General features: G+C 31.5%; 1 protein-coding gene across 1 annotated transcript; it reads right to left on the bottom strand.

The window, feature by feature from the left end:
- Nucleotides 1–9,090: 9,090 nt before the first annotated feature.
- Nucleotides 9,091–10,876, bottom strand: LOC124367801 (NAD(P)H-hydrate epimerase-like). Its single transcript, XM_046824923.1, has one exon. It carries the CDS (start codon nucleotides 10,518–10,520, stop codon nucleotides 9,669–9,671), a length of 852 nt encoding a protein of 283 aa, XP_046680879.1. The 5' UTR covers nucleotides 10,521–10,876; the 3' UTR covers nucleotides 9,091–9,668.
- Nucleotides 10,877–12,038: the final 1,162 nt, after the last annotated feature.

The following is a 12,038-nucleotide window of genomic DNA, read 5'->3' as shown; positions in this document are numbered from 1 at the left end:
TTTTTTTCTTTTTTTTTATAGTAACCTCATTAAAAATGTTTACAAATCCAAATTTTTATCCAAGGTTTAAGGAAAGTACTCTTTCTAAAAATATGTTATAGTTGTCACTTTTTAGCACAATTCTAATTATTAAAAACAAGTTGAATTTAGGATATTCCAAGCACAACAATCCTAAAAAATTCAAATAGCCAAGGTACTTTTATTACACCTATTAATAAATAGCTCTCATAAAAACTATTTTATTTTCAAAGTTTGGCATTATCTTACATGGCAGAGAAAACACGCCAAAAGTACTAATTATCACAAAGTTTTGTTGCATAACAGCGTTTTGAACTTTTGTAATTGCTCTAGGTTCTTAGTAAATTAATTTAAAATATTTTAAGTAATTATTAATCCAACAATTATGTTATTTTATTAACCTTATTTCAAGAAGTTCGAACTATCCATAGTTTTCCAAACAGAGTACTACCCTAGAACTGAAATTTTCTACAGCCAATTAAAACCTCTCCATTTATTGGTTGATCAGCAGCCCCTGATTCATTGCATTATCACTGAGTACTGAAATTATGAATGGAAGCTTAATTCCAAAACTGCAATAATTCACAGATTTTTGATTGCAGGCAAGATATGTAATATTTAGTTTAAAATAAATATTTATTGTTTTGAAGGGAAAAAGCAAGTAAAGAAGACCTCAAAGCGAGCTGTGAGTCTAGTACCTAAACAAATACTAAAAAGGCTCAAATTGTGGCCACTCAAGCTTGTAACAAAGGAAGATACTGATCTTGATTCAGATACTGTCCTCAAAGCAGACTGTGAGTCTAGTACATAAAAAAAATACTAAAAAGGCTCAAATTGTAGCCACTCAAGCTTGTAACAAAGGAAGATACTGATCTTGATTCAGATACTGTCCTCAAAGCGAGCTGTGATTCTAGTACCCAGACAAATACTAAAAAGACTTAAATTGTGGCCACTCAAGATGTAACAGAGGAAGATACTGATCTTAATTCAGAAGACTTAAATTGTGGCCACTCAAGATGTAACAGAGGAAGATACTGATCTTAATTCAGATACTGTCCTCAAAGCGAGCTGTGAGTCTAGTACATAAACAAATACTAAAAAGACTCAAAATGTGGCCACTCAAGCTTGTAACAAAGGAAGATACTGATCTTGATTCAGATACTGTCCTCAAAGCAAACTGTGAGTATAGTACATAAAAAATACTAAAAAGGCTCAAATTGTGGCCACTCAAGCTTGTAACAAAGGAAGATACTGATCTTGATTCACATACTGTCCTCAAAGCGAGCTGTGAGTCTAGTACATAAACAAATACTAAAAAGGCTCAAATTGTGGTCACTCAAGCTTGTATTGAAGAAAAATACTGATTTTGATTCATATACTATACATTTTTGTGAGACTTCAGGAAAGTTATGTTTTACAGTATTTGTTAGTTACGGTTAACTTAATTTAGTTTGCTGAACGTCAGCGAAACCTATCACTCAAGGAGCTGATAAGATTTCTTCTTTGTTTGCACGATCTCGTATATCGAAAACGAATTGTGCTGTGGACTTAAAATTTTGCATGGAACATGATGTCTATATAGGTAACATAGAGTTTGATAATGGTGCATGTTCTGCCATGTGATTTAGCTGAGCATTAACTAACAAAGCCTAACTATCCAAAGGTATCTTGAGAATGGATTGTGCTATAGACTTGCTTGCTATCACTCGGGGGTGATCAAATTCTCCATGTGTCTTTCAGTTTGTCTGCACTTTACTGTAATTCAAGTACTATCAATTCTTGTGAGCCTCCTGGAATGTTATGTTAAATTTCTTAAATAAGTTTAACTCCATAACTAATGGTTGAGTGGTAATGGAGCCTACCACTCAGAGAGATGGAAACATTTTTTGTCTTATCGGTAATTTATTTCTATGACCAAGTTATAAATTATTTTATTTTACGTTCAGAGGCAGATACAAAGCACAAAATTGGACATGATCTTCATGTAAGGTTAAACCGTAACATAAAGATGCAGCTCTCTTAATGAGAGGTCACGGATTCGATTCACAAGGAGGTCAATAAAGGTTTGCAAATGCGTTTTGGCGGTTTTCTCTTACAAACATTAGTAGAAAAAGATAACAAGCTCTGGAATGATGGAATTGCTCTTTCATGATAGAAGGCTGATAATTGAAAAAGAGAGAAAGGTCCTGGACTGGAGACCTGACATAAAAGGTTAACACATTCACTACGATGGATGCACATTGCTACTACTATCCCCACTATCGTAAAATCAGTGTATGACTCATGTAGCAGTCAAGGTAACAACATATAATAAAGCTGGAGATGTGTTGTAGTTTAACACATTGAATGCGGCAGAGGCACACTGCTACTACCCCTGCTGCCCTATAATCAGTACATGACTCGTTTCTCAGTGCAGGTGTTAAATACATAAAATATAGTTAGAGATGTTCCGTACTTTAACACATTGAATGTGGCAGACGCATAATGCTACTCTCCCCCTGTCCTAAATCACATTACAGTGGCATTTTAACTATGCTAAACATTTTTAAGGGAAACCCATTTATACAATTTTATGACCTCCCCAGGGATCGAACTTGTGACCTCTCAGTTAAAGAGCCACAGCCTTATCTCTATGCTACAGTGAAATAAAGAGGAACATGACATTCGGCATAGGCTATGGTAAGTTAAATCTAATTTTGATGATACAAATTTGATCTGAACTTTAAATCCTAAATTCCTTGTTTCATTTAATAGCCTGTGCGTAGACTCGAGTTGAAATTGTTAGGATTAGAATTTTATCTTGAGCAGCGTGTAAATTAATTTTATAAATGTTTTAATTGAAAGAAGTTATCTGAAGCAGAATAACTTATGGATATGACTTAAGAATTCTGAAAATTAGCAATATTGTAGAGAAAAAAAACAAATAAAAATATTGAGTGAAAAAAAATTGTAAACAGATATTTATATCCTTAGTTTGGAGAGGAGAGGAGAGAGGACAATCCCATCAATCAGTTGTCAGTTAGTCTATGTCCGTCTGTAGTCAACAGAGATAAGTGACTGGGCCCCTCACGGCTTATAAGAATCAAAAACTCCTTGACATTTTTATTAAAAACCTCAAAAGAGGAAGAATAGAACAGCTTGAAATTTCTAAAACTATTAGAATAATCAACATATAAAATGTGCGCTAGATAAAAACTGTTTGCTGTCGCAAATGATTTGTGTTGGTGAATAGTGTTAATTCTGACTATAATTGCATATCTTGTGTTATGAAAATGTGGGATTATAGGACAAATTGAGCCGAAATGTTTGTAAGTATGAATAAATAAGACTAATAAAATTTTTTTAACGGCAGAATTCCTGTTTCTTGAAACAATAATTCAGAGAGATATCTTTTACACTTCGCAAAGCCGGCTTTTATAGAATAGATTTCTGAACTATAGCTAAACGTTTAATATGTAAAGGAAAAGCACCCCTCAAGCTAGAATGCCATAAGAAAAAAGGGATTGCACATAAGCAAAATAAACGATTTTAGTTTCATCAAAACTCAAAATGCCATTTAACTGCCTAAAAGCAAATATATATTTTCTTGCTTTATTAAAAAAAAATTAATGTGCTCCATCCATTTCATTTCAGAATCAAACAACACACCCAACTATTTTTATGACGGCACTTTCTCGATTTTATTACAGGCACAGGCATTGTTATAGTGATTATTACAATTATGAATAATTAAATCGTATTAGTTGTAATCTGAATTTGATGTAAGAGAAAGGGGCATAAATTTAGTTTTTGAAACGTTAAGTGATAAAACATTTTATTCCATCCATTTTTAAATTGTCATATGGTCAATTAAAGATTTATTTTGAACATCCTGCCAAGATTTACCTTTGATAATAATTAGCGTATCGTCAGCAAAAAGAAATAGTTTACCATGAATCTGCAGTTTTGAAATGTTGTTAATATATATAAAAAATAATATAGGACCCAGCGTACGTCAAAGTCAAGTCATCTTTATTTACATGTACATAGAGTACAGTATTGCGTCAAGATACAATAAAATAAATTGAACTGCACCATAATCCACAGGAAGCTCATCACCATTCAGACCGCAGGCAGACACAAACTGTCTGTCGCAATGTAGCTCTTAAACCATGCAAGAGCATTACCCGTTACACCTATAGCTGATTATTTTAAAATTAATTTATTTCTATCTACACTATCAAATGCTTTCTTTAGGTCAAGAAAAATTATAAAGGGCCTCATACCATCTGATAAAAGTATGATAAATTCCTTTGTTTACATCAAAGAGAACGTTTGAAATGTTTTCATCAGCCCTAAACCCATATTGACACTCCGCTAAAATATTGTTGTGTTGAAGGTAATTTACAAGCTGCTCTTTGACGATTCTCTCCAGCACCTTAGAGGATACACTTAAAAATGAAATGGGACGATAGTTACTCCATAAAAAAGCTTGAACAGGGAATGTATCAGGATATTTGTCTCCTAAGAAGCAGTTAGCTCAACAATAACAACCAAACTGTGTATTTGAGAGTAAGCCACAAGGTCAGGTTGAAGCAAAGCAATAACCAAGACCACTTGGAACGTACAATTTTCTGCATCAACACAGATGATCCAGTCCATTTCAGTCTCAATAATGGATGGAATAACCTTAGTTACATTTCTGTTCAGGCCTAACGCCAATGTGCTATGATTTCTGCAGATTCTGTTTATTTACTTAATACGAGTATGTCATAAGATACTTTCAACATTTTGAGGCATCTCGTTAGAATGTGAAGCAGTGTTATATGAATTAAAATACAATTAGCATGGAAAGAATCTCCTATATAATTAATTTAATTTCCTGTATAAATTGTTTTTTAAAGCAATCAACTTATAATGAAATGAAATATGGTTTTTGTTACGGAAATTTCATATCTCCTGTAAATAATTATAAATTAAGATGCATTTTAAATATATTAACATTTTAAAGCTTAACTTTCTTTTCATTTACAAGACTATCTATTAATTAAAAGCTGTAAGAAATAATCTTATAGTTGGACAAGTAATTTTTGATGATAATGTAAATAAATAATTTAACGATTCCTTCAATGAACAATTAAAACAATGAAAATGCTTTTAGAGAGCAGGTTGGAGCAACAACATCTAATCTCAAAATACTGATTGTGTACAAATTTCTATAGAATTGTGTACAGATAAATTGAAGTAAGATAGTAACATTATTGTCAGTTGCATGTTTATTTAATCTAAACCGTCTGTTGAAAATCCATTATTTTACAAATGTTTATTGACAGGTACTTAGACCCTTTCAATGCAAAACATATATAAAAAACCACTATAGTGATGCAAAGTTCACTTTTAACACATGACTAAAATTTAGATTGTTCATTAACCAATGAAGTTTTATGGAGACTTCTTCAATAATTGAAGGATATTCTTCAGGACTTCTTCAATAATTATTTTAGAGGCCAGTGGGGCAGAGCCTGAGTAATTGTTGTCATTATATCTGGTATCTTTACAATGTATCTGGCACTGAAGCTTTAAAATGAATTTCGTAAAGCTATCTTATTTTCTTCACAGTTCAAGAAATCTACTGGGGACCGATTTGTTTACATGCGTTAATCTTTGATTTGTGATTAATAAACGTAGATTTGAAAAACTTTGTATTACTCAAAATACTATATTTCTTTTTTTTCTATTATTTTATAGAAAACTTTGTTTGTTGTTAACTTACTTGATGTAAATTTACTAAGATCCATTATTTTACAAATGTTTAATGACAGGTACTTACACCCTTTCAATGCAAAACAGATATAAAAAACCACAATAGTGATGCAATGTTCACTTTTAACACATGACTAAAATTTAGATTGTTCATTAACCAATGAAGTTTTATGGAGACTTCTTCAATAATTGAAGGATATTCTTCAGGACTTCTTCAATAATTATTTTAGAGGCCAATGGGGCAGAGCCTGAGTAATTGTTGTCATTATATCTGGTATCTTTCTTCACAGTTCAAGAAATCTACTGGGGACCGATTTGCTTACATGCGTTAATCTTTGATTTGTGACTAATAAACGTAGATTTGAAAAACTTTGTATTACTCAAAATACTATGTTTCTTTTTTTATATTATTTTATAGAAAACTTTGTTTTTTGTTAACTTACTTGATGTAAATTTATTCAAATTTATATATTGACTTCCTTGACATCAATTAAATAAGAGTTTAAAATCCCTACATGTAGTGGTATGGGCCTAGAAGATTCTCGGTGGGAGGAAACTTATGAAATGGGAATATTGCCCCGAGTATTTCTTTGGCTCCAGAAGATTCCAAATAATTAGGAATCTATAACAATTTTAGATTTTGAATGATTTAACTCTTTACTAACAGTTAATGAACCTTTAAACGAGGTTACATAAGTAAGTTAATTCATTTTAATCCGAAAATTATCATTCCATGCAATAATGCAGAATATCCTGGGAATTATAGAACTAAACGGATTTCTTATCCTAAACCGTTACTAAAAACTCAAACACTAAACCAAGCATTTTTTTTTTAAGAAATTTCTCCTTGGAATTCATGTTTAAAACATTCTAGGTCCAAAATATTAAAAAACTACATATTTTTATAAATTACTGTTTCTTTATATTTTTTCAGCTTTACAATTTGTAATTGTTAGGCGAATTATTGCTAATATTGCCATAATATTTAGTACAATAATTTTAATACACAATAGGGGAATTAAAGCTTAGTATGATATTTGCATAATTCTGTGATCTTTAAAACAAAAAATGTGCTTATGATACAAAAACCTAAACCTATATCTAAATATTTTATTTATCATTTAAATAAAAAGTAGGAGTGGTCAAATAATTAGAGTGTCAAAATAAAAATAAACCCAATTACGTTGATCATAAACCACGCTCTTAAGAGTAACTTAATTACAATACACGTAATGGGGAAATATTTTTCTTAAAAGGCAAAAGAGGGAATTTTTATGTTCAATCAATAATAATATTTTTTAAACATAAAAGAGTGTTTTTTTATCACGCGATATCCACACTGACCTATTAGTTTGAGCAATTACGCTTTTAAAATTACAAATTTCCAGGAATTGTATTTAACTATAATTTTATTTTTAAATATATTATAATCTGATTTCGGCATGTAATTACTGATGTGGCCGAATTATTCACAGTTCACTTTAGACATCTTGCTAATTAGTCATAAATTACTGGGAATATATGAATTGTGAAAATTGCCAGGCATTATTTCCTTGCTTTAAATTTCTGGGAATTTTACATCAGTACCTACATGGTGATTTATAAATTTTTTTACTACTCATGTAGTAAAACTATTATATTTAAAAAAACCAGATATTCCCAAAAATTTTGGGTGTAGTACTAATTATTTAAAAACTGAGTCGCAATGCTCTGGAATTTGTGTAGGCCTACTCAATTTTTCAGCAAACCAGAGTTAGTATGTGATAACCCTTTGACAACAGTAGGCTACCCATGAAGCACCATGGCATCATAACTTTTTACGTAAATACATTTTATTCATGAAATTGACTGTGTTTAGCAATCTTATAAGGTTAAATAAATACCATTCTCAAAAAGATATTTGGATAACCCTATATTTGGCTGAGCTTCAACATGTTAATTTCACTTAGTGCCTTATTTCGGCTGCAGTATAATAAGCGGCCACCACGACAATTAAGTTATTGATATTTCTGATTTATTCTTAACTACCGAATCATGTTATAGGTATTTCATATTGTGGTAGTTCTGCAATTTTTTTATATAAAAAAAAAGTTTAAATTGATGATGACTTAAAAAGTATGTAACTTATGTGTATACAAAAATCAACTTGTAAAACTTCTTATTATTTTAACAGATCCGTATCTGACAGCTTGTGACACAAATAACAAAGGTCACTGCTATTGTAGTTGCGGTGGGTAGGGTACGATAAGTGGACCCGGTTTTTTACATCGAAATTGGCAAACGATATTACTTAATCATAACCGTCTATATAATCAATCGATACTGATTAATTATTTTGAATAATTAACTTAAATAATCTACATCAACAGCTGTAAACACTTTCAAATAATACACGTAAGGTAATATTTCAATTTTACATAATTAACATTTGATTATTAAATATAGCAGTCAATTTTAGAAAACTACACGAAATTGCTTTGAAATAAGATATGTTTTTAGTGGCTTCAACATGTATTCGCACCGAAAACCCAATGTGAAATTTTTGGGAAAGAAACAACTGTAACTGTGAGAGTAGCAAATATGGTCGTCTTCAGTTTTCCTAATTTTGGTTATAATAATTTGTTTGACCACTGTAAATATTAAATTCATATTTTAATTTAAAACATTCGATTGTTTTTGAGGACTATAGATACTTTTATATCGATTGATAGTCTAGGATTTGAGATGCGAATATTAGGTATCGATGGTTACATTCTTTGATATAAAAAACTGGGTCCGCTTATCGTACCCTACTCGTTGCGGTCATTACTTAAATACCACACATGATTTTACATGGTTTGAATTGTCTAAACAATATTGTTATAATACATTAAAACAGTTAAGTTTACCAGTAAATTTGATGAAAAACAGTAAAAAACAAGATTGGTTTTGTATTAGTTTGGCTATTTCTAATTGATAGTTTGATAGTCGTGGTGGCTGCTTATTATACTGTAGCCCTAATTTTTCTTACTTGTCATGCATGTTTTTTGTGATGTAATATAACAGTTTAACACAATGACTGCGACAGGCTTACATTATTAATTACCCGGCTGTTCTGAAGTCTGTACAGGACTCGTGTTATAGTGAAGTTGTCATCATTTTCACTGCTAGTATATACTGAGTGACATTGTAAACATACTATTAAGCCTCTGCATCAAAGCCAACATGTTAATAATGTATAATATAGCTACAGATATATCATAACTTGAACACATTGACAGTGGTGTACGCTCAGTACTAATTATCCGGCTGTCCTAAAGTCGGTACATGTCTCATATTACAGCGAATGTGTTCATTAATTCATTTTTGTACTTCCAAGTAAAGTTAATTCATAATTAGCCTAACATATTTTTTCTATTTTAATTATACCTGGCTTGTTTTAAAAGCTTAGTTTTTGTTTTTCTTATTAATGTACTCAGTATACAATATTATAGTAGGCTAGTTGTCATCAATGCCTTGATGAATTATGATCTATAGTAGACTATTATCTAAGTTTATTAGTTAATATAAGTTTACATTTTATTTTTTTAAATATAACATTCCATGCTAATTGTAGCAAAATGTACTTATAGCTCTAATTCTGGCTAAAGCTTTGAAAATTGTAAAAAATAAATTTCTCTGACTAACATAGGCTAATCAAGGCACAGAAAACATTACGCTTTTTTAATTTGAAAAAACAAGTTGTATTTTAAAATAGAAACTCCATGTTAAAAAATTTGTTAGCCTAACCATACATATTATTGATGTATACAGACAAAGGCTAGGTCAATGTTACATAAATTCTCATATAAACATTATGTTTCAAAAGGCTAAAAGCTTATGTTACACTTTTTTACACAAATATTTTATAATAATTGATCATTTGAGACCTATCGCTTTAATTCTACAACACATTCAGTTCCTGGATATTCCGGAAGTCGCAAGTCATACTTCTCACCAAGTTTAGGAGGCACAAATCGCCCCCCCAAATAGTGATACTTTCCTTGGAAGAATTCTGCACACTTCTTAGGGGCAGTGAGAGATATCAAGAGCTCAGGTTTAAGTCCATTAGCTGGCGGTCCTGTTTCTACATGCCACCCACTAGGAATATCGATACTGCAAAGACTTATAGAAATTTTGTTAAGAGTATCCAGAAGCTTTTCAAATTCTGGTCGAACAGGTGGCCGAAAACTAAATCCAAACACAGCGTCGACAACTACATCATAATTGGAGTTTATATCTTTTTCATTTGGAAGTACGTCCAGGAAAGTAATATTCATATTAGTACATTGATATGTTAGATTGTGGTATAGTTCCTTATCTGTACGTTTTGGATAATAAACAGCAGGATTGAAGCCAAACAATTTCAAGTGTCTTGCACAAACAAGTCCGTCTCCCCCATTATTTCCCGGTCCACAACAAATTAACACATTCTTTCGTGGTTTAGACTTGTAACAATGGAATATAGCAGTAGCACAACTCAAACCAGCTAGCTCCATTAGTTGATCAACACTAAATTTGTACTCATTGAACAACTCCAAGTCCACATTAATGGCTTCTTCCTGATTTAAATATTTCACCATGGTTTGTGAGTTAACACTAGAATTAATGGAAATAGCAGCTAAACCAGAATTAGAAATTAATTTGGTGTTTGACTCTGAAAACACACTAGGTTTTAGTTTTGAGATTACAGTGGGAAAATGTTTCACAACACTGTGAGTGTATCGGAACCTATCAAGCATTACTGTGTCATAAACATTAAAGATTAATAGAAGAGATTACTCGAAAATAATGAACTGTTCAAATGTAAAGATGAATAAAATGCCACTGGCGGTCGCTTATTGCCAACAACTTGAACATGAACACAACTTAGGTTAGGATATATCATTGATCATTCGAAACTCAATTCAACAATCTCACATCAGCTGAGAAGTGATAGATAACTGATAATTTATTACATGGCACAAATTTCTCTATGGACAAGCAGGAACTCGATTTTGATTGTTCTTTTTATACAGATTCTTGTCTTTTATTAGCATCTTATATTTCCCCCTCTTGTTCTTATTACAACCTTGAGCCTACTCATTTTCATTATACAATATTGAATATCTCCTTGTTGACTCTTCAATAATATTCTGTTTTTAGGCTAGCCAATGTTTCGTGGGATTTACCAGTTCTGATATTTTTTTTTCAAAGTATCCAACACGTTATTCCCAATATCAGATTAACTTCCTCAGACCCACTGTACACTTCAGTATAATAGGGTTTTTTTTACTCAATCCAGACCTGAATTAATTTTAAGCGGACAACACATTGTATAGCATAAATGGTTGTAATATCTTTAATGATAAACAATCGTTCATTAAAAAAGAATTATTATTCTTATCACTAGTGTTATCAGATGTACACTATACTGTACAAAATGCCAGATAGAAGAAAAAGAAAGTTATTTCTTGGTAATATATTGTTTAACACAAGGATTGTCAATTTAAACAGACAATTGATAAAACAGTTCTTAAAACTGAATGAACTTTCACACGTGTGAAAGGATGTGTCGAAGATGTCATCCATTTCCAGGTTGGTAAAATAAAACATTGGCCAATACTAATTGTAAAAAAGTACACCAGACCAGACATGAATTAGTGGAACAAGTCAACAAAAATACATTTTATAGCATATCATGATTGTACTAACCGTAACAACAAACAATCATTCATTAAAAAAAGGATGATCAATCTATTACTGGTGCTATCAGATATACACTATATGTACAAAATGCCAAATAGACGGAAAATTAAAATTATTTTTGCTGTAATATACTGTATTGTATATTATATTTAAAATACACAAAATTGATTAAACACATTATTAGTTCATAAACTGAATGATATTAACATTCAGATGTATCAAGGATGTCATCCATTTTCGGGTTAGTAAAATGAACGCTGGTCAGTACCGATACTAGTCTTAAAATTGTAAGTACTTCGGTATTATTCGGAGGCCACTATTGTTGGAAGAGGTTTTTTTTATCAAAGATCTAAAAACCCAAATTATTAGAAATAACAAAGTTTATTCGATTTACTGTGAAAATCGCATGTCCAACGTAATCTGAAAGGTTGGACGATCTGGGATGTAATCTGAGGTCGGGAAAGTACCGATTGGAAATGCCCCTGGCCATCAGTCCGGGCTTTGGTGGCGACTTTCGGCACAACGCCGCACTTTTGGCGAAAAAAGAATCACCTGAGAGCTCATAAAGGTTA

The sequence above is a fragment of the Homalodisca vitripennis genome, chromosome 8 (genome assembly GCF_021130785.1).
Source record: "Homalodisca vitripennis isolate AUS2020 chromosome 8, UT_GWSS_2.1, whole genome shotgun sequence".
Taxonomy (NCBI): Eukaryota; Metazoa; Arthropoda; class Insecta; order Hemiptera; family Cicadellidae; genus Homalodisca; species Homalodisca vitripennis.
This window is presented reverse-complemented; position numbering and strand designations above follow the sequence as displayed.

Excerpts from the sequence above, each read along its gene's own strand:
- LOC124367801 (XM_046824923.1), bottom strand. The coding sequence starts at position 10,520 with ATGCTTGATAGGTTCCGATACACTCACAGTGTTGTGAAACATTTTCCC.